Here is a 22,561-nt window from a genome sequence, read left to right on the forward strand (position 1 = left end):
TTGGGGAACGGTCCTGTCTTTGAGTCCACTCCAAAGTGAAACAGCCTAGAAAGAAAGTCAGACGCTGTGTGTTCTCCCAGTGGGGGCTGAATCACGTGTACACAAGGTCTCGAGAGTGGGGTGACGGACACGGGGGCTCCACGGGGTGGAGGGTCTGGGGCAAACGGACACGCTGAGAGCCCAGACCTCACCACCACGCCTTATGTCCACGTGACAGAACTGCACTGTGCCCCTAAGTCTATAAACCTAAAAATAACTTCAAAAGTAAGTGAATCCCACTCTGTTAGGGCCAAGGGCGAGAGGAACTCACTCATCTGTCTTCCCTGTGAGGAAGTAAGACAGGAGGAGGCTGCCTGTCCCGACGGCACTAAGTGACGCTTTGGGCTCCCTGCACTAAGCCGAGTCATAGCTCTAGTGTTGGCAAGTTAGTTTAGAGCAGCTGTCAAAATGCTGTTGCTGCATTTGAATTTTATGTCACTGTTTGCTCAGTAAAAGGAACATCAGCTGACATCTGAAAGAGGCTTTTGCTGGTACCAGACATTATTTATCATATTGGAAGTCCACCTGCATTGTTACTAACAAAGGCACTGGCAGTTACTTAATCCAAATTCACCCTGGATCGAGATTGTTTGCCCCAAAACAGATGGAGGCGGTGGTGGTGTTGTCATCTCGCCAGGAAGCTGCCTTTCTGCCTCTGGAGGCTGTTTTCTTGGCTTGGGAGCCAGAGTCAGCCTAACTGGGAAACAGACTGGCCCCGTCCGCAGCCTGCCTAGGTGCTGGCCGCTCCACCAGCCTCGCTCGCTGGGATGTGCAAGGCGTCTGGAAACGGCACTGTCCCCATGGGGCCCCCTTTGCCTGGTTCCAAGCCTTCGCCCCCACCTGGAGCTGTTGTGGGACCAGGGGCAGGTGATGGGGACCTGTGGGAGGGGACAAATGACACGTGCAAAGCAGAGCAGTGTTTTGATGCTTCTCAGAGGGCTCCTGAAGGAGCCACTCTCCAGAGTGCAGGGCAAAATGGCTCATTTCCTGATCATGCCCAAGTGATAACTAGGATTTGCGTGGAGTACGTTCCTGTCGTAGGGGAGGAAAACCTTGGCCACGAACAAGCTCTTGCCCGTTTCCAGAGACTGTGGCTCCGAACGTGCTCACTGAAAGCTGCATGTAAACGTGATCTCACAGGGCCTCCTCATGCGACGTGGCCCGTGGTGGCATCTCCGTCACACGATGTGGACCAGTGCTTGCCACACCCAGGGCCTTGCTGTGTTCATCACCTGGTTGCTTTGTTTTTCTTAATTTGAGACAGGGCCTCGCTTTGTTGCCCAGGCTGGAGCGCAGTGGTGCATTCACAGCTCACTGCAGCCTCCAACTCCTGGGCTCAAGCCGTCCTCCCGCCTCAGCCTCCCGAGTAGCTGGGACTACAGGCACCACCATGCCCAGCTCCACCCGGCTTCTTAAGCGTTTTTTGCTGAGACAGAGTAGCATTTCACAAACGTCACATGTTCTTGGATCCTCTGGGGTTTCCACATTGGATTCAGACTCAGTAGGTCTGGGTAGGGCCTGGGGCTCTGCATTCCGTACAGCCCCCAGGGAGCGCAAACAGCCTGGCCTCTACCAGGACCCAAGCCTGGGGTTGGCAAACTCAGCCTGGGGACCCAGCTCACCACCGAGCTTTGTAAATTTTTATTGGAACGCAGTAAATCATGTTTATTTACTTAATGTCTGTGGCTGCTTTTGTGCTTTGAGAGCAGAGGGGGAGCTGCAGCACTGCAGCCTGTGAATCGAAGGTGTCTCCTGTCTGGTGGTTCCAGGAAAGGCCTGCGCCTCCTGCGCTGAGTGTCCCCTGTCTCGGCCGTGCCCCACTTCCTTCCCCTCCCTCCTGCTTTCCGTGGTGAGAGGGAACCCAGCTCTCTTAGGTTGCGAACGTGCCCCCTCCTGGAGCCCTTGTGTGATGTCTGTGCGCTCGTGTCCCCGCAGGTGGAGCACCTGCAGCAGGAGACCGCCACTCTGAAAAAGCAGACGCAGAAAGCAAAGGAACAGTTTGTTCAGCAGAAGGTAAAAGTGTGTCGTTGGTTTCTTCGTGTAAAAAAAGTGTGTGAACCAAGTCCTGGGTGGTTTAATTGCTTCAGTAGAACAGACCTGATTGAGGGGGCAGCACCAGACCCCTTAATTTTCCCAGAGGCACTTCGCCGATTCTAAGATACCCTCCCTGCCCCCATTTCAGTCTCCAAAGTCAGGCCGCACTTCCACGCAGGGTGGGAGTCTGGTCCCACAGATCGGGAGTGGCAGCTGTCACCGCCACGCCTGTCAGGACACCTGGTTGCTGTCCCTTCAGAGAATCGTGTATGTTTTGCACTGTTGTTACTACACAGGTTGTGTTCGCCATTTAAAATGTCTCTGAAAAATTTACACCACGTTCCGGGATTGAAACAAATCCTGGTGTCGCCAGAAAGGCATGGAATGTAAATCTTGTCAGGGAGGCTCGTACGTCTTGCTGGAGGAATGATTCTGATCCATGCTTTCTTGCAAAGCAGCAGTCGAGAGCCTTACAGGATCTGAGAGAGGGAAACCCCAAAGCAGGGTTGTAAGCAGTGTTCTGTTTTATCACTGGGATACGAGCGAGGGGATGACCTGTCAGAAGCCAAGCAGTGTGGCTGAAGGGAGAAGGAACCGCCAGACTGCTCAGCACAGATGTGCAGGAGGCCGGTGGGCCTGCTTCCAGCCTCATGCAGACTGCGTGCGGGCACAGTGACATCACTGGGTGGATAAAACAGGGGTGTGTCTGAGGTGGTGGCGAAGTTTGTTATCTTTAGGTCAAAGAAATTACACCCCAGATACAGGGTAAACACTTTGGTTGCAGCAGCCTGGCCCTGGGAAGACGCCCTCTGAGTGCCTGGGGCTCTGTCTCGTGGCAGGTGATGGTCGAGGCCTACCGGCGGGATGCCACCTCCCGGGACCGGCTGGTCAGCGAGCTGAAAGCCGCAAAGAAGGGGCTGGACGCAGAGGTGAAGGGGCTGAGGCAGGAGCTGATGAAGCTGCACGGGGAGAAGAGGGCCACGGAGATGGAGCACTCGCGCCTGCAGAAGGAGGTGTCCGAGGTCCACCGGCAGATGGCGGATCTTGAAGGGCATCTCCAGTCCGTGCAGAAGGAGCGGGACGAGATGGAGACGCAGTTGCAGGTCTGCCGAACGTGCTCGGTTGGATCCGTTCGTGTTGTGACGTGTGTGTAGATGGGGTGGGGGCACTTCGGGGAGAGGCTTTCGGAAAAACGTCCGAGAACAAGGCCCTCCCAGAGCCTGCGTCCCGGTAGGGCAGACAGGCAAGTCCAGGCGGTGATGTGGGGAGGGGGGGCAAATGAGAGGGGCTGTGCCGGTGCCAGGGGCCCCCCTCCTGCCATGGGAGCGTCTGCAGAGCCCTCGTCAGGGTGCAGCGGTCTGAGCGGCTGAGTCCCCTGTGGCTGCAGCGTGGAGCTGGGATGACAGGTGCCGCACTGGTGCGAGCCTGGGCTTTCCTCGGGGTGTGTGGAAGCTGGCAGGGGTCTGCCCTGCCTCGGCAGGCAGCAGGGAGGTGCAAGGTGTGGGGTGGGGGTGGAGGCTGCAGTCCAGGTCTGTGTCCGGATGTCCAGGATGCCTAGGTGGCTCATCCTGAGATGAGACGTCGGGGAAGAGCAGTGGATTCAGGGAAGGGGTGGGCAGGGTGTGAGACCAAGCGCACGAGAGGACCAGGCCGAGGGCCACCTGGGCCGGCTGGCTGAGGCGTCCCGCCCTGGGACGAGCCCAGCTGAGGCCTGCAAGTGGACAGTGCTAAGTGGCGGGAGGGTGGGGGGCGGACGCCGTCAGTACCAGAGAGTGCAGAGCTGGCGGAGCCCCGGGGAGGCGAGGTGGGCCCTGGTGCGGGCCGAGCACATTCACACCTTGCCTCCTGCAGTTGCTCGTTGCTGTGGCTGAGTTGGTTCTGGGGGACTCTGCCACACAGGAGGTGAGCAGAGGCAGCAAGGTTGGGGGGTCCTAGGGCTCCAGGCGGCCCACAGGGCGGAGGCTTTGCTGTCACCCACTGCCTCCCTGTTGTGCCTCAGTGCTCTGCACACAGCATCTGGAAACGCTTTTTTTTTTTTTTGAGAGAGTCTCGCTCTGTTGCCCCAGGTTAGAGTGTAGTGGCGTCATCACAGCTCACTGCAACCTCCAGCTCCTGGGCTCAAGCGATCCTCCTGCCTCAGCCTCCTGAGTAGCTGGGACTACAGGCGAGCACCACCACACCTGGCTAATTTTTCCATTTTCGGTAGAGACAGGGTCTTGCTCTCACTCAGGCTGGTCTCAAACTCCTGAGGTTAAGCGATCCTCCCACCTTGGCCCCCCAGAGTGCTGGGATTACAGGCGTGAGCCACCGCGCCCGGCCTGGAAAGACTTGACCTCTGTGGAATGTTGACTCTGAAGAGACAAATGTCCCTGTCAGGGTTTTCTTCAAGGCCTGAGTCCTCAAGGGCGGCCCTCAACGGCACCAGGGACCCTGAGGGGTCAGGTGGGGGCGGGGTGGCTCTGTGCCTCTTACCTGCGTTTCTCATGCTGTCTTTTCTCCTGAAGTCTTTGCAGTTTGACAAGGGGCAGGTGGTCACCCTTACGGAGGCCAACGAGGCGCTCAAGAAACAAATGGAAGAGCTGCAGCAAGAAGCCAGGAAGTAAGTCTGCACCTGCCTGGGATGGTGGCGTGAGCCCCCACCGTGAGGACACGGGCAGGCCTGGACACCCTCTCTGAGAAGCAACTTGGGGGCCCATGTAAAGGTGGCCTGGAATGTTAAGTTGTAAATTTAAAGTTCCAGCTGGGCATGGTGGCGTGTGCCTGTAGTCCCAGCTCCTTGGGAGGCTGAGGCAGGAGGATCGCTTGAGCCCAGGAGTTGGAGACTGCAGTGAGCTGTTATTGCACCACTGCCCTCCAGCCTGGGTGACAGTGAGACCCGGTCTCTTAATTATAAAAAAAAAATGTGAAGTTCCATTGTGATTTGGCAGTTGCTCATTCTGTAAAATAATCCCAGATCGTTGATTCGCTGAAGGACCTGTAACAAATGCTCCCTTCTGTTTTTATTCATTTGACTTCTTGTGCCACACGCTTGTGGCAACCCCCCCCTACACCCACCCCCTCAGCAGGGACGACACTTTGATATTCATCCTCATACCCTTTACATTCATGCAAACGTGGACCCACAGACCTAACCCGCACACACCTGCCTACGTGTATGTGCAGGTACACATACTGCATACACCTATGTGTAGGTACACATACCACATACACCTGCGTACACGTATGTGCAGGTACACATACCACGCACACCTGCGTACACGTATGCGCAGGCACACATACTGCGTACATGCATGTGCAGGTACACATACCGTGTACACCTGCGTACATGTGTGTGCAGGCACACATACCACACACACGTATGTGCAGGCACACACACACACCTGCGTACACGTATGTGCAGGCACACATACTGCATACACCCGCGTACACGTATGTGCAGGCACACGTACTGCGCACACTTGCGTACACGTATGTGCAGGTATACATACCACATACACCTGTGTACACGTATGTGCAGGCACACATACGTACACCTGGGTACATGCATGTGCAGGTATACATACTGCATATACCTGTGTACACGTATGTGCAGGCACATACATGTGCAGACAGCCTTTGGGGGCCTTTTTACCCTGATGGCACATCTCTGTTGCTTCACTTTGATTGGCTGGTGATTTACTCATGGATCTGACTGTTGGATTTCATGCTGATATTCAAGAACATTGGAAACCTTACTGTTTGGAGGAGCAGACTGTTTCTCTGCCTTCACAAGATCATTTTAAAATTGCCCCAAGAGGAGAGCAGGTCTGATGGGGGTGGCGGAAGTGGCTAAAACTCATGAGTGGTTGCCATTACCTGGCTCTGCAGGGACGCCCGCGTGGTCTGTCCCTCTCCCTCACGCGGCCGCGGCAGGGCAGGCACACACTCACCTGATGCACCTCCTCCGAGGGGCAGGTGGGTTCTGGGGAGGGTGGAGCTGAAGCGGCCCCCCAGAGCCTGGGTCTGAGCCCTGTGCCGACCCTGGGGACGCGCTTCTGAAACACGTCCCTGTCACTGGGTGTCGCGTGCCAGGATGCTGGCCAGCAGCATCAGAGGGTAACCGAGCTTCCCGCCGTCCTTGGGGACACCCCAGGGCCATCACAGAGCAGCAGCAGAAGATGAAGCGACTGGGCTCGGACCTGACCAGCGCTGAGAAGGAGATGAAGACCAAGCACAAGGCCTACGAGAACGCTGTGAGCATCCTCAGCCGCCGCCTGCAGGAGGCCCTCGCTGCCAAGGAGGCTGCAGACGCAGAGCTGAACCAGCTCAGAGCCCAGAGCAGCACCAGTGGCGACGGCGACCTCGCTCTACATGTAGGTAAACACCACGCTGTCCCTTGCCAGAGTCGTGAAGCTTCTCTGTAGGGAAAGGAACTTCTGTAAACATTTTCCCCTCTAAAACCTGTACGAGAGTTTAGACAAAAGGTAGCATTTCTTTAAAATACTGCTCAGTGTCGAGGTGTGCCAGGGACCTGTAAGGATTGTGCGTATTATCTCATGGAGCCCTCATGAACCCTGTGTAGTCTGGGGAGGTCGCCTTATTTTCATTGAGGGACCTCCTTGGCTTAGAGAAATTCGCCACTCGCTGAGAGGCAGAGACAGACGCACGCTTGGGCCACCCGCCCTCTGGCTTTCTCTGCACCTCACATCTCAGGTGTTGACGTGCCCAGAGGGAGAGCAGCAAGCAGGCGCCCACTGGAGCTGGAGTGGGGTGCGGGGCGTGGGTTGGTGCTGGCAGAGTCCAGGACGCTGTGGGAGCCGCAGCACCTGCAGTGGCCCAGGACGGGGAGAGGTGCCTTTGGCAGAGGGCCCTGTGCAGCCTATGAGAGGGGCTGGCCCTGGACGGTGCGGTCTCCGTTTTATTTCACTTTTACTAGTAGGTGTAAAATTCTACCTGAGTGTATTTGCTTGGATTTTATTTATCGTGTCGTTACACTGACATTTCAGTGGGTTTTTTTTGTTGTTTGAGACAGGGTCTTGCTCTCTTGCCCTGGGCTGGAGTGCAGTGACATCATCACAGCTCACTGCAGCCTCCAACTCCTGGGCTCAAGTGATCCTCCTACCTTGGCCTCCCAGAGTGCTGGGATCACAGGCATGAGCTACCGGGCCTGGCCCACGGTGTTTCTTATGTGCAGTTTATTTCCGTTTTCTGTCTAGCTACAAATTTAGCAGGAAGCGACTGTATCATAACTTGGGGTCTTCCTCTCACCTGGTTCCTTTACAAAAAACACTGAGGGATTAGCCAGTTGGCACTTTCCTTTCTACTTGAGAATGTGTCTCAGTGTTGTTTGGCCCTTGATCAATGGTGGGAGGTTGGGCAGCAGCTGAGGGACAGCAAGGCCGGGGCTCGAGTCTGGGCTCCGTCTGGGCCTCACCACTCGTGAGATGGGGGCAGATGGCTCAGATGTGACCCTCAGTAAGACGAGGACAAGACGAGGTAAATAGTGGAACCTCCTCATTAGGTGGTTGAGTTAGGGGCACCTGGACAGTGATTGGAATGGGGCCTGGCATCACTGAGGCCGCAAGTGTGTGAGCGCACATGTGCAAGCACATGTATGTTCATGTGGTACAACTGTGTGACTACATGTATGAGCATGTTTGCATGTGCCCGTGTGTGAGCATGTGCATGGGTTGTGAGCATGTGTGTGCTTGCATGTGGTGCCTATGTGTATGTGTGTGGGGATATGTGTGAGCATGAGTGGTGGAGTGTGAGCACGTGTGCATGTGCAGGGGTGAGCACGTGTGTACATGTGCACGTGTGTGAATGCACACGTGTGTATGTGTGGTGATTATTATACCGTGCCAGATGCTGCTTACTTGCCCTAAATGGTAACGTACAGCCTTTATCTACAGGTCCAGTTTTTTTCTGTATTTTCAAAGTGTTTACCTGAAAGGATTATTGTGTTTGTCCTGATACTACTTTGTGTGACACTAGCGTGTGCATGGTGTGTTGGTTAATCCGAGCCCTTTAAGGAAAGTGCAGTGCTGTGAGAACGTGTTCATCCTGGTGCTGGCACAGCCGCGCCAGGTGTGTGTGGCCGCAGCTTCGCACCTGTAGGCACCGTGGGAGGCCGGGGGGATGAGGCCCCGTCCTGATGACCAGATGCACTCTGTTTGTCCCGCCGCCAGGAAAGGATCCGGGCCCTAGAGGTGGAGCTGCAGGCTGTCGGCCACAGCAAGGAGCTGCTGGAGAGCGAGCTGCAGCAGGTCATCGCAACCACTGGCCAGGAGCTGGAGGAGTCCCGGGAGAAGGTGCTGGAGCTGGAGGATGAGGTGAGGCCCGACTCCTGCCATCGCCGTAGCGATCAGATGGTCCCTGGCTCCCAGGCAGGCCACCATGAGCATGGGCCCCGAAGAGCAAGAGCACCTCGCTATGTACCCAGCACTGCCGTCACCTTCTGTGGGGAGCAGGCTCTGATCCCAGCCCTCCAGTGAGAACAGTTGTAGTCACAGCCTGTGCAGCAGAGCGGTCACTGGAATTCATAGTGGAACCTTTCTCTCAGAATGCTTTGGTTGCAAATGAGAAATCCAGCTCAAGTCTTGACAGAACTTCTCAGAACTCCCAGGTTCAGAGACAGGGCTTGCTTCGGGCTCTGACAGCAGCTCAGCACCGTCGCCCAGAGCCCTGCCACCAGCCCCGGCTCACCCTTCCAGCAGAGTCCCCAGGGGCTCTGTCACCCTGGGCTGCGTGTGTCATTCACTCACCTCTGTCCTGGCCTCAGCTCCATGCCCGCCCCGCTGAGTGGCTTGACCAGGGCCGGGGCTCGGTCCCTGGACAGCCTTCCCCAGAAGCACACGGGCCCAGGAGCAGGCAGGGTTGCTGGCCATGGAGAGGCAGGCGGGCGCTAGGGAAGCCGCTGCCCGCGGCCACACAGCCCAGGTCACGAAGCGAGGGCGGTTTGTTGCTCACGGTTGCACGCTAGTACCAGCCACTGCTGTGCATTCCTGGGGTTTGTGGCAACTCCATGGTCATGGCTGCTCCGTTGTTTCAGCTCCAGGAATCCAGAGGCTTCAGGAGGAAGATCAGGTGCCTGGAGGAGTCGAACAAGAAGTTGGCTCTCGAACTGGAGCACGAGAAGGGGAAGCTTATGGGCCTCGGACAGTCCAACGCGGCTCTGCGGGAGCACAACAGCGTCCTAGAGCGAGCTCTGGCCAAGAGGGAGGCAGACCTGGTCCAGTTCAATCTTCAGGTACTCACACTAGACTCACCACCCGAAGCAGAAAGCGCTGGGTGGGCCGGGCAGCACTCCAGATGTCTTGTCATCCGTGTCGGTTCCTCCTGCCCACCTTCGAGGAAAACACAGCCTCCCCACCCTAGAGAGGAGGAGACGACGGCTCAGAGTGTGGTGGACCAGAAGCCCCAGCTGTGAGGCACAAACCCAAAGCATCTGCCTGTGTGTTCATGGTGGAGCGAGTGTGCCGAGTTCATCCTGGCTTTGGGTGCAGGTGGGATGACTTCCTGTTCCGGGCAGGGACGTCGTCTGTAGGGGACATTTACCTGAAGGCCTCAAACTGATTTCAGACCCCGGTCAGGGTCCCACTCCGCTCCTGCAGCCTTTCTGCTGGGGGAAATCTCCACAGCGGCAGCCCGAGGCCCGATGGAGCCCCAGCCTTGGATTAACCCGTCCTTAGACGTTTTCCCCGCTCCCCACACTCTGTTCTTTCTGAACCTGGCTGCCTCACCCCCTGCATTGCTGCCTCACCGCAGAGGCATCCGAGTTTGGACCCCTGATGCACGCGCGTCTCTCGGTTCCCAGCCAGATTCGGGAATGTGACCCTGTGCCTGCACCGCGGCTGTGGGTTTCTGGTTTGGGAACGGTGTTCTTTTTTTTTTTTTTTTGAGACAGGGTTTCACTGTGTTGCCCGGGCTAGAGTGCCGTGGCGTCATCCTAGCTCACAGCAACCTCAAATTCCTGGGCTCAAGTGATCCTCCCGCCTCAGCCTCCCGAGTAGCTGGGACTACAGGCATGCACCACCATGCCCGGCTAATTTTTTCTATATATTTTTAGTTGTCCAATTAATTTCTTTCTAATTTTTAGTAGAGACGGGATCTTGCTCTTGCTCAGGCTGGCTTCGAACTCCTGAGCTCAAACAATCTTCCCGCCTCGGTCTCCCAGAGAGCTAGGATTACAGGCGTGAGCCACCGCGCCTGGCCGGGAACAGTGTTTTGTTTTTTTTTTTGTTTTTTTTTTTATTTTAGCATATTATGGGGGTACAGATGTTTAGGGAACAGTGTTCTCTAGAGAGGGGACTTCCTCTTCTCTGACTTGTGCCATCCTCTGCTGTGAGCTGGCTTGTCCCCCATCCTGCTGCACCTCCCGCCCGGCACCGGCTGCAGTGGCCCCGCGCTCTGCCCTGGTTTCTTCAGGGGTTTAGAATTCGAGGTCTCTCCTCATTTATCCTTCTGCGATGCCATCTAGGTCCAGGCGGTTTTGCAGCGCAAAGAAAAGGAGGATCGCCAGATGAAGCAGCTTGTGCAGGTGCTGCAAGCCTCGCTGGAGAAAGAGAAGGGGAAAGTCAGCAGCCTCACGGAGCAGGTGTGTGCCACCTTCCTGCTGTTTTGCTTTTTGTTAAAGTCACTGCCTCACAGGGCCTTCTGGAAGGTGTTTCAGTGCCTGAAACCTCAAAAGGGTGCCCTTCACGCTTGAGCTTCCCTTCCAGAAACGTACAGAGACAGAGGTGTCACTGCCGTCGTGGGCGAAGGTGGGTTGCAGAGCTCCTGGGCTGGTCCAAGGCATGAGCCACACCTTGCTAATTTTTTTTATTGCTAAGTGTCGCCATATTGCTAAGGCTGATCTTGAACTCCTGGGCTGAAGTGATCCTCCCACCTCGGCCTTCCAAAGTGTTGGGATTATGGGTGTGAGCCACCGCGCCTGGCCTTAAGCTTTTTAAATAAAATACTGGCTAGTGTAGTTAGACAAGAAAACTCAATTATTGGAAAACGGAAACTTTTGTTTTTTGTGATACCCTGAGAATTTGTTTATCTTCTTGGAAGCCTTGAGAGAATCTATTGTTAACTGTGAAAAGCAGTAAAATTCTAGAAAGGAGGTTTGTTACGTCATGAATGGTAAGAATCAACAGTCTTATCACAGCTGGGTGATGGGGTAGAGACGCAGCGTCCTCTCAGAGTGCTTGAGCTGCGGGTACATTTAACTGGAAACATGCAGATACGCTTGACCATACAAACTACTGAGACCGAGAAATCTGGAGCAGATTTGTTCGTGCAGCAGCTACCAGCAGCATGCAGCGTGTGCTCACCGCTCCTTAGTCCCTGCTTCAGTCTGCACGAGGAACTTGATGTCCACCTGCAGCGGGACGCTGGTGGGGTCAGGAGGGCCTTCCCCTCCGCACTTGGCCCATCACAGAACTGCAGGCGTCACACAGGGCGCTCTGTGTGTTGGTCACGTGGTTTCCTTCTTCCTAGGTGGCTGCTGCCAGGGCAGAAGCTGGTCATAGCCGCCGCCACTTCAAGGCGGCCACTTTGGAGCTGAGTGAGGTGAAGAAGGAGCTGCAGGCCAAGGAGCACCTGGTGCGGAAGCTGCAGGCCAAGGCCGACAGCCTCCAGTGAGTGCGGGCCTCTGCGGGGCGAGTGGGAGCCCGGCCAGCCTCAGGCGTGGTGGGCAGGGTCACCTCTTTTCTAGCAGATTCTAGCAGACTGCCAAGTATTTCAAAGGCAAATCAAAGGGTCGAATACCCCCGGCTTCTGTCTCCAGAAGCTGAGCTTCACTCTCTCGCTACCCTGTGCTCACTCCCCCAAACCAGAGGACGCCCTGCCTTGAGCACGTACCTCCGGGCCACGTCCTGGACAGTGAGAGGGTCGTTATGGACTCCTCACTGGTGCAAGGTCGCGTCAGACTCACGGGGGCACCAGCCAGGCACGAGGTCCTGGTGGCTCTAGAGGCCACCGCTCCCTGCAGGGTTTCAGCAGTCACTCGCTGTCGTCTGTGGATGGTTTTAACAGAGCGAGATGGTGCACCCTAAGGCACTTGGAACAGGCCCAGCGCAGGGTCTCCCCCGGACAGACATGCTCACAGGCAGCAGTTTCCAGAGGGAGGGCAGGTGGGAAGAACGCAGTAATTCCATTCTCACTTGTTTTTTACGCTAGGTGTCAGGAGGGGAAACGTTCCCAGGAAGTGGCACAGTTCCAAGTGGAGCTGGCCGAGGCCCGGACGCAGCTCCAGCTCCTGCAGAAGCAGCTGGACGAGCAGCTGAGCAAACAACCCATGGGAAACCAAGAGGTGATGTGCCCGGCGGCCTCATGTTCCTAATTAACGTGGTTCACAGGGCTGGACCCTGCTGAGCAGCACACTGGATTACCGCACTCCCTGTCTGCTTGGAGAGGAATATTTATTTTTTTCCTTAATATGGTATTAAAAGATAAGCAGAAATACAATTAGAGCAAATTTCCAGTGCAAGAAAGCCACTTTAAAATTCTTTTGGTCATGTGACTTTTTCCCCTTAGGTGGAAAATCTCAGATGGGAGGTGGATCAGAAGGAGCGAGAGATCCAGTCGTTGAAGCAGCAGCTGGACTTGACGGGGCAGCAGGGTCGGAAGGAGCTGGAGGGAAGGCAGCAGATGCTGCAGGTGCCTGTGCCGCGGGGCTCACGGGGCGTGGGTGGCCGGGGCTGCGTGCCGGGCAGGGAGTTCGTCGGGATGGCGCTCTCAGCACACGGTTCTGGAGACACTGTCACCTGGTCCAGGTCACCCAGCTGGAAGGGGCAGGGCTGAAGCCCCAGCCGGCTGGACTCCTCGGCTGAGTGAAGCGTGCTTGGCACACGGTGCCGTCAGTCCGGTAAACAGAGGCTGCGTGCGAAGAGTTGGCCAGTTGGTGACCAGCTCCTCTACGAAGAGCTCAGTCTACAAAGTTCTTGGCCGCGTGAGGAAAGGATCAGGAACATAGTCGTAAACGGGTGGCTTGAGTCACAGGAGGATTGATTCATGATAAAGGTTGAGCGTCCCTCATGTGAGAATCTGAAATCCAGAACTTTCTGAGCACCAGCCTGACACTCAAAGTGTTCTGAGTGAGGGATCCTCAACCTGTGTGTTTTAGGAAGGGTTAGGCTTCTTCTAGTAGCTAACAGGAGATTCTTGGGGTTTACTGTAAAATGTAGCCGTGGGGATGTTGGTGGTTCCTTGGCAGAGACTCTGGAATTTGGGTGGGAATGTCGAGGGTGTGGTTGTCACTGCACCTTCGCAACCCAGCGCTGAGATGGGAACAGCGTACACGAAATCCTGTAAAAATCAGTGCTGTGTATTCGGTCCCTTTAGCGCCATGACCTGACACGCAAACTGACGTCTCCGTTGTGTGTTTAAGATCTTTTAAGACTCTGACTTCCCTTTCCCAGAACATCAAGTCTGAGCTGGAGGTGGTGCAGGAAGATCTGTCCAGGACCCAGAAGGACAAATTCATCCTTCAAGCCAAAGTGTCGGAACTGAAGAACAACATGAAGACCCTGCTGCAGCTAAACCAGCAGCTCAAGCTGGACCTCCGCCGGGGCGCGGCCAAGACGGTACGCGGGCTCAAGCCTGCCTTGGGCTCGTGTGGACGGGAGGCTTCTAGTTGTTCAGATGTAAACAGGTGCATTTAACCAGCCCTGAGCAAATGGCAGCAGAGTCTCTGCCTGGGCAACAGGCCAAGTCGTTTTATTTTGCGGCTTTTCCAAAAGAGTGTTTCTTCTTTTCCTGAATTCAAATACCATTTTGCTGTTGTACTCTTCATAAGCCAAACGAGAGAAGACTTTGCGATGGAGCAGTCCTTGCTGTGTCTTAGGAGCCGGACACAGCGGTTGCTTGGGTGGGCTTGGGCCAGGGACTCTGGAGCTGCTGTCCTTGTCCTGCCCGGAGTGTCTGCACACCCGGCAGTTTCGTTACACCCAGTCTGCACAAGCATTTCCCAGGAAGCAAGTGCATAGAAACCTCTCAGATTCAAAGGTTTATTTAGCATCATTGCCTATCTGTGAAAAAGTTTTAAGTCCTAGAAAAGGGAGTCAGATATGTTGGAAAATTTAATTTCTTAGGGAAATTCAAAGACGGCCACAATCTCTTGTGGAAAGCTCCCGTATGAGGGTTCTAGTTTAGGATTAAGCTCCATCCTCCTGAAGATCCAGATTTAGTTAAGTTGTTTGTGTTTTGTTATGTGCATTAGAAAGAAGGTTATTTATCCAGCCAGAAATTCTTGAACTCCTTTGAGTTCCTGACGCAACAGCGACCTGGAGGCCTCCTTCCCGGAGGCCCCCCTTCCCGGAGGCCCTGTGCTGAGCTGGGGGGGCCCATGTGCTGGAGGAGGGGTGGTGTGCAGGCTGACGATGTGCTTTTGACAACAGAGAAAGGAGCTGAGAGGTGAGGCCAGCCCTTCCAGCCCTGCCACCCCCATCAAGGTCCCCGACTGCCCCGTCCCAGCCTCGCTGCTGGAGGAGCTGCTGCGGCCCCCACCTGCCGTGAGCAAGGAGCCCCTCAAGAACCTCAACAGCTGTCTCCAGCAGCTCAAGTACGTCCTGCTCTGTGCTCCGTTTACTTAAGAGCTAACAATGTGTTTAACCTGGAGGGGTCTCTCCTGTTGCCAGCATCCGATGCCCAGTAAAGTCTGAGCAGGTCTCTACTGAGTGGGGGTTACTCACACACAGGGCCTCTGGCTTCACACTGTCAGGTGAGAATTGCCTGGAGTGAAACTGCCGGATGAGCCCTTAGAAGCTGGAAGACCAGACCCTGTGACTCACCAGCCTGTAGGCTGAGCCTCCGAGCTCAGGGCAGCAGAGGCTGATGCTCATAGAGTGTGGCCATGAAGGGGAAGTCAGGTGTGCAGCTGGCCTCAGGGACAGCTTTGGTCCCCACAGCGACCCGGGCCCTCAATTCTGTGTCTTTGCCACATTCCCGGTGGGAGCAGAAGCCCGAGACACGTGTCCGTTGGCCTCGGCACAGTGTAGAGAAAAATGCCGAGAACACCTCAGGTCCTGCTGAGCAAAACCTCAGTTGGCTTCGCTGGTCTCTGAGGGCACTAGGAGCCAGCTCCGATGCCAGGGTGCGAACTGCCATTCAGTTCAAGCTTGTTAGGGATGAGCCCGTGGAGCACTGGTTCTGCGTGGCCCTCGAGTGACCTGGGCTTTCTTCCTTTGCCTCCTCGTGTCTGGCAGGCAGGAGATGGACAGCCTGCAGCGCCAGGTGGAGGAGCACACCTTCACCGTGCACGAGTCCCTGTCCTCCTGGACCCAGGCGGAGGCCCGCCACTCGGACCCAGCCACCGCGGGCCCTGCCCTCCTGGGCGACCACGCCAACCCCCGGGGCGACACGCAGAAACACAGTCAGAACAGGGCTTCCAAAGAAGGACCGGGACAGTGACTGCCACAGCTCCACCGCCAGGTGTTTGTAACTGTGGAAAGGAATCCTCTTCTATCCATGTTATTTATTTGATTGTGTGCTCTGTGTTTTTCTAAGAAATGAAATTTACGTTCTGCTTTTGCCTTTAACAAGGAGTAAAACGACAGAAGGAGAGCCAAGGACTGGAGAAACAGTCATTTGAATGTCACAGTTAGCTTTCCCGCGAGATGAGCACATCTTAGACACCTCGTTCAGAGCTCAGTGCGGAGGTCTTGGTTGTGTTTGAGGGTTCTTTGCGGCAGAGGCATCTAAGTGAGAGCAGCCAGTTCTGGTAGAAGCTGCAGGACGAGGTCTGCGGCAGCAGCACCTGCACAGGTGGGCGGCCCGTGGGGTGCGGCATTCACGTCCCTGCTCCACACAGCAGAGCTTCACTTTCCTGCAGAAACAAAATTTTAGTTGCACCTTTGGCTTTTTATTTTGTTAATTTTTTCAATAGCTATCCCACCACAGGATATGCATATAAATGCCGAAAATCATAATCTAATCTTTAGGAAGTATGTGCTCACACGATTGTCTTTCTATTGATTGCCTTTTGAAAATTTGCTGTCTGGAAATAATGTACATGTAGGAGTTAGGGATTTCAGTCAGAAAATTTTATTTTAAGAAATATAATTATTTACGTTCTGAAACCAAATATTCTTACACAGAAAGGGTCCTTTGTTTAGTTTTACTTTATTTCTGAGGGTCTTTCCTTCCAGCCTGGTCTCTCCCTGTCAGACCACTGGGCAGGAGCCGATCAACCCTTGGTCAGACCTGACGTCCGCCAGGAGGCTCAGGACGCCGAGGCTGCCTCACGCTGGCCCGATGCTTGGGGGGCGCAGGGAGAGCCAGAGTGGGGGGAGGAAGGCAGACGAGGGCAAGAGAGGCTGGGGCTTCCCGCAGAGGCTCCTGAGGTTCCATCTGAGCCTGAACGCTTTATAGACAAGGGACAGTCACAAGCCTTTCTCCAGGGCTCACACTTCTCTGCCCCGAGGGAGAACTCTTCCTCAGGGCCTGCAAGAAGCCTCTGTTGGTGTAGTCATCAAGAGAAACCCCAGATCCTCTGCGGTCACACTGGTGTCACTCGAGCACAGGCCGGCACCATGAGGAAGGCGGCTGTGCTCTCCTGAGGTGCCTCAGACACAGGCGCCTTATTTAAAATCGGCACTAAGTGTGTGAGGTTCACATTTCTCACCTAAAATACTGAAACAGTGCAGGCGCTGATTCACCAGGAGAGTTGAGGGTTGTAAGTTTCTCCCTTAGTTTGCTAAGAAAATCTAAAATAATATTTATTGGCATGGGTTGGAAGAGACAGAGACTGGGTCCACGTGGCCCTTCTCTGGGTGTTATTGGTCGGTCCAGGTGTGCTCGTGTCCACGTGTTACGTGTCTGTTCTGCGGAGCAGCAGTTTGTGTTCTCTTGTGAGATACTGTTAGAAAGTTAACTGACAAGGTTGAGGTGGCATTAACCACAAAGATGTTTAGGGTTTACAAAATATTCCCTAGCAAGTATTTGAACTTCTAAAATACATGTATCATTTGTACAGGGTTAATTTTGAAATAATACTTGAAAACTTCACTATAAATATATTTTGCTTTTTAAGTTGGAAATCATTTTTGACTAAATTGTCTTCGTACCATTAGAAAGAAAATGGTGGCTTACGTTCTTATTTATTTTGGCTGCCTTACCCTTTGTTTTAATTTTAAAACCAAGAAATAACACTCAGACCCGTTCTATGGCAGAGCTGCTTTCTCCTTGCGTGTAGACGGTCTTCAGGTGAGTGGTGTTCGTGGTGTGGTTTTCTTCTCTTGGGATGAACTGATTCTGAGTGTGTTCATCCAGTGAGAGCAGATCTCCGTTCCTCACGCCTTCCCCCTTTGTCTGGTTGTCCTGCGTGTGTGCTTGTGCGTGTACATGTGCACGTGTGCACGAGAGCCTGTGCACACCCGCAGAGTCAGCACCTCTCGGTGTTCTGTGTCGCCCTGCGCCAGCTGTCGCTGGGACCCTCTTCTGGTCCAGCAGGGCCTGGCCTGTCTCTCTTCCCACCCGCGGGGCGAGGCCCGTGTTTGCTCCTTGTGTTTTCACGCACAGCCTCTGGCTCTGGGCGCGAGGCCTCCTGTGTTCACGCTGACACTGCCTTTGGGCTTCCTCGGGAAGTCACCTTAACGAGGAAGTCGGATTTCTAAATTGCCTGCTTTTTTGTCTCCAAGGGACTCTCCTGGCTCTTCTGCCTCCCAGAGCCAGATTCTTCAGTGAATGGAGTTAGGATTGTTGTTGTTCTTGTGGGCAGGAATGGGGCTTTTGAGTTACACTCGTGGAAGACAGCATCGAGTCCGGAGTGCTACTTGATAGAACAGGATCACCGCCGCACTGCGCCTGTGCGTGTTGCTCAGCCTCACGCTGTACACCGTGTCCTACTGCAGGGAATGTTGGCTTGGGCACTTTGTGATGTCATTACCTGTTTTTCTTATGCTCCAGAAAACTTACTGCAGTGTGGTTTTCGTTGATTTTTTTTTCCATGGTGCATGTCAGACAGATGCCACGGATCTTACCGATTTATGTGCCTTGGTGCTTGGAGTATGTACGAGGCAGTGTTTGGGTAGGACGTGAGTCTGACTGTCCCAGGCCTGGCTCCTGGGACGGTGCCCTCGAGGATGGCCTGCGGAGCACTGCAGGACGCCTACATTAAACTCACCCTCCGTCTGAAACTTACTTTTCTTGGTACAGGACCCCGCAAAAGCCGTGGGCCTGCAGACCACCATGATGTATGTTCCGACTTCCATGAGTATTTTTTTTAACAGAAACTCAGTGTCACCTGTAAAGATTCTAGGAGTGAAAGGGACCAGCATACACTTCACGTTCCAGGAGTGGAAGTACTTGCCCCGGAGCCTTCCTCTTGACAGGCTTATTGACTCAGAGTTCGAGGAGAATCTCGTTATATGGTGGTCTCAGGTTATAACAGGGTCCCTGAGGGGGATGTTGTAGGGGGTCTAGAAAATTCAGTGGTTATTCATTCCTATTAAAAATTTCCTCACAAAAGAATCCTCAAGCTGTGGCTGTTCAGAGGAAAGGTGTCACCAGGTATAACAAATTGTAACTTTAAAAAGCATGTTGATTTTTTATAAATTTAAGTGTGCTTGGGAATTCTTTAAATTTTGTGCAATAAACTATTTTTTGTAAAGATTTTCATATTTCCTGGGGGGCTTCATTTTAATATTTATGTTTTGTCATATCTGGGACTAACTTTTTAATCTCATGTTAATACACACTATGTTTGTTTTAAAGATAATTTTACTGTTCTGCCAAAGTTTCAGACAGGATGTGCTATCTGACTTCTTGTTGCTTTTGACCACAACAGAGTAGCCGCTACCCACATTTCTTCCCTTTTTAGCCCATACTGCACTTGTTGCCCTTTGCGAGGAATAGAAAAGGAGGGTGAGTTTGTAGGAATAAACCAGGGGACGGGTTGGTGGCTGTTCTTCAGGGTGACAGCTCAGTTCCCGAGTGTTACCACCTGGCCCCTACCTCCGCGGGTCGTCATGGATACGACGGGCCTGTAACTCCCAGATCTCTACCTTGTGACACCCAGCGTACTCTGGTTTTGATCGGTAAGAGCTGCCAGGTGTGGAGTTTTCAGGTAGATATTGTTAAGGGCCAGCGTGGTTTAAAGAGCACGGAAGAGGAGAGAAGTAGTCACAGGACTTAACTCTGTGCTGGGATTTACGCCTTTTCGCCCGTCCCCACTTTACTGGTTTCCGTGCCCAGGGGTCGGGCAGTTCGGTACTGTGTAGATCTAAGTGAAAACTGCCTGACACCATATTTTGTGGTGAAGTATTGAGGATGTGATACTTTTTTGTCTAAAGTTGCTGAACGTTTGCAGGCAACTAGCTGGTTGACAGATTTACTTTTAAGCTGTATCTACTTTGTCAAACCGACGCTGCATCCTGCGTCCTCTTACAAAGCTATTAGTGGGGATTCGAGAGCAGTTTTGGCACAGATGTACAGGTAGCTGTTTCCTGGCCTTGAGTGGTACAGATACCGTCAGGAATTTGGGGTGAGCGTAGGACCAGGGATTTATCCCTGATAGAAGGCTCAGTATTTAAAAACCACCAGGTCACTCAGAAGCCTGATACCTCATGCAGTGCTAGGAAGCAGATTATGGGGGATATGGAAAATAGGGTTTTTTACACCCCTGCTATCCAGCTTGATGGATGAACGTAACGTTTGTTACAAGAGCCCCCAAGCCCCTCCTTTATGAGAAGGAATTCTCGGCAGTCAGTAACTTCTAAGTCAGAAGCATTTATTGGATTCCTCTGCTTGCCTTTACGAACACTTTCATTTGACAATGAACATTCCAGATTCTGATTTAAAAAAGTGTACTTTGACAAAAGCCTTTTTCCTGGAAACAGTGGGCAATATTGAACTGCGTTGCCAAGCCACCTCTACCGTTACTTGCGATGCCCTCTGTCCGTGTTTGTGTGTGGGGTGTCACTAAGCACCACCCCGTGCCTACAGCCCTCAGGATGACCTGGGCACGAGCCTGGCTCCACCACTTGATGGCTGGGCCACGTTTCCAGGCTGCCTCCAGCTGCAGTGAGGGCCAAGGATGGGCCCTCTGCAGGCTGCGTGGACTGAACGTGTGGGTGCGGGTGGGAGCCCGACGCAGCTGGGAGCTCGCACACCTTGCAGTGACGCACGGGGTGGGAGCATCCCTCCACTAAGGCAGCACCTACCAGGCGGCGTCTGGGATGGAGCAGTGGTCTGGGCACAGCACCAGGGATGCACTACCATGCCTGCCTAACTTTTTTTATTTTTGTTGAGAAAGGGTCTTGCTAGGTTGCCCTGGCTGGTCTCGAACTCCTGGGCTCAAGCCATCCTCCTACCTTGGCCTCCTAAAGTACTGGGATTATAGGTAAGAGCCCCCACGTCCAGCCCACACCCCTTCCTTTGACTGCCCTGTGTGGGACAGCCCCTCTGCCTGTGCCTTCCTCAGGCCCCTTGGATCCTGCCACAGCCTGGGGTGTCATCACAGAGCCAGCATGTTCCCACCCAGGCTCCACCTGAGGGGTCTCAGGCGTCCAGCTGTGGCTGTCTCCATGTTTTCTCTGTTGAATCCCCTGGTGTGGGCTGTTTTCCTGACTAGACCCCTACCATATGTCCCAGATGTGGTCGGATTTCCACAGGTGTAAAACATTTCTTGGTAACAGTTTTAATGGACATATATCCTTTTAAATAAATTCAGTGAATATTGAAAATATTAATAGATGGAAAAAAATTATTAGCTGCTCCCTGCTGATCTAGGGCTTATTCCTGGGCCTGTTTTCTCATGTGTTAAGTGGGATAATATCACTTTGCTCCACCTACCTCAGTCTGTTGTGAAGATTAAATTGAAATGTCTAAATGTCTTGCTCAGGCTGGTCTTGAACTCCTGACCTCAAGCGATACTCCTGCCTTGGCCACCCAGAGCGCTGGGATTACAAGTGTGAGCCACCTCGCCCGGCCTCAGCTAATGTTTATTAAGCCCTTACTATACAAGGGCTGGCATGTATTACCTTGCCTCTAAGGAGCTATCATCCCCATTTTACCATTGAGAAAACTGCAACACAGGGAAATTTAGTAATTCACCCAAGTCCCCAGAAGGCAGGGGCAGAGAGGCACCAGCCCAGGTGGTCTGGCCCAGAGCTTGTGCTCTCACTCACTAGCACATACTCATAAAAAAGTCAAAATTGGGGAGGGGCTGAGGACAGATCTGTTCTCACAGTACTTAGTAATTAGAAATAACAGTAAGGTTTCGTTCTAAAAAGACACTCTTTATTCTTTTACATGTAGGCATAATTTATAGTACAAAAAGATACAGATTTTAAGTATACAGTGGATGCATTTTTTTCCATTTATGATTCTCATAGCCACAGTTTGGTGAGTTTTGACAAACGTGTGCTCGTTTTATTATCAACCCAAACGAGATGTAGGGAACAAGAAAGTTCCCTCCTGCCCCTTCCCAGTGAACCACACCCTATGAGAGGCAACTGCTGCTCTGATCTCATCACAACTTTGCCCGTTCTTAAGACTCACATAAATGGAAATGTGTAGTTAGCATGCACACTTTTGTTTGGCTTCCTTTGCTTAGTACTTTTTTGAGATGCACCCTTGTTGCAGAATAGTGTGCAATCACGTGATAGCATACCATCTTATGACAATTTCACAATTTTTCCATCCACCTGTTGTACTTTTGGGGTGTTCCCAGTTTGGGGCTACAATATTATGCCTCATGCTGCCATGAACATTGGTGAACAAACTCTGTGGACTTCCATTTTCATTCCTCTTGGTAAATACTACCTAGCCGTCAGGAGGCTGTTGTAGTCTTTCAGGCTGCTCTAACAAATACCATAAACAGGGCAGCTTGTAAAACAGAAATTTCTCACAGTTCTGAAGGCTTGGAAGACCAAGATCAGGCACCTGCAGATTCAGTGGCTGATGAGGACCCACTTCTAGTTCTTAGATGGCGCCATGCCTTCTTGCTGTGTGCTTACGTGATGCAAGAGGCAAGGAGCTTCTCTCCCGTTCATGAAGGCTCTGCCTAGTCACCTCCCACGGTACCCGCATCCCAACACCATCATCACCTTGGGGGTCGGGATTTCAGCATATGAATTTTGGAGGGATACAAACATCCAGACCATAGCAGAGTACACTTAACTTTATAAGAAAGTACCTTACTATTTTCCAAAGTGGTTAACTCATTTTACACCCTCACCGGCAATGTATGAGAATTCCAAAATTGTTCCACGTCCTCACCAAAATTTGATATTGTCATTCTTTTCATTTTAGCCACTCTGGTGGGTATTTCATTGGGGTTTTAATTTGCATTTCACCCATCTTCAAATTTACTGACCCTTTCTTCCGTTGTGCCCAACCTGTTAGTACCATGATTTTTTTTGTTGTTGTTAGAGACAAGGTCTTGCTCTGTCACCCAGGCTGGGGTGCAGTGGTGCGATCACAGCTCCCTGCAGCCTCCAAGGCCTGGGCTCAAGCAATTCTCCTACCTCAACCTCCCCAGCAGCTGGGACTTTGGCCCGCGCCACCTAGCCTGGATCAATGA

General features: G+C 53.2%; 1 protein-coding gene across 2 annotated transcripts in view; it reads left to right on the forward strand.

Moving 5' to 3' along the window:
- GOLGA3 (golgin A3) overlaps nt 1-18,598 on the forward strand; it is a 46,814-nt gene extending 28,216 nt beyond the window's left edge. For both annotated transcript variants that reach the window (XM_012657259.1, XM_012657260.1), the window contains exons 12-24: nt 1,975-2,052; nt 2,913-3,176; nt 4,578-4,672; nt 6,206-6,425; nt 8,241-8,384; nt 9,104-9,301; nt 10,532-10,648; nt 11,536-11,675; nt 12,217-12,349; nt 12,574-12,696; nt 13,458-13,622; nt 14,436-14,599; nt 15,243-18,598. In XM_012657259.1, coding sequence (XP_012512713.1) covers nt 1,975-2,052; nt 2,913-3,176; nt 4,578-4,672; nt 6,206-6,425; nt 8,241-8,384; nt 9,104-9,301; nt 10,532-10,648; nt 11,536-11,675; nt 12,217-12,349; nt 12,574-12,696; nt 13,458-13,622; nt 14,436-14,599; nt 15,243-15,447 — 2,046 coding nt within the window. In that variant the 3' untranslated portion in view covers nt 15,448-18,598. The remainder of the gene's footprint in view (nt 1-1,974; nt 2,053-2,912; nt 3,177-4,577; nt 4,673-6,205; nt 6,426-8,240; nt 8,385-9,103; nt 9,302-10,531; nt 10,649-11,535; nt 11,676-12,216; nt 12,350-12,573; nt 12,697-13,457; nt 13,623-14,435; nt 14,600-15,242) is intronic.
- Nucleotides 18,599-22,561: the final 3,963 nt, after the last annotated feature.

This window comes from Propithecus coquereli, unplaced genomic scaffold, assembly GCF_000956105.1.
Source record: "Propithecus coquereli isolate 6110/MARCELLA unplaced genomic scaffold, Pcoq_1.0 Scaffold535, whole genome shotgun sequence".
NCBI classification, from domain to species: Eukaryota; Metazoa; Chordata; class Mammalia; order Primates; family Indriidae; genus Propithecus; species Propithecus coquereli.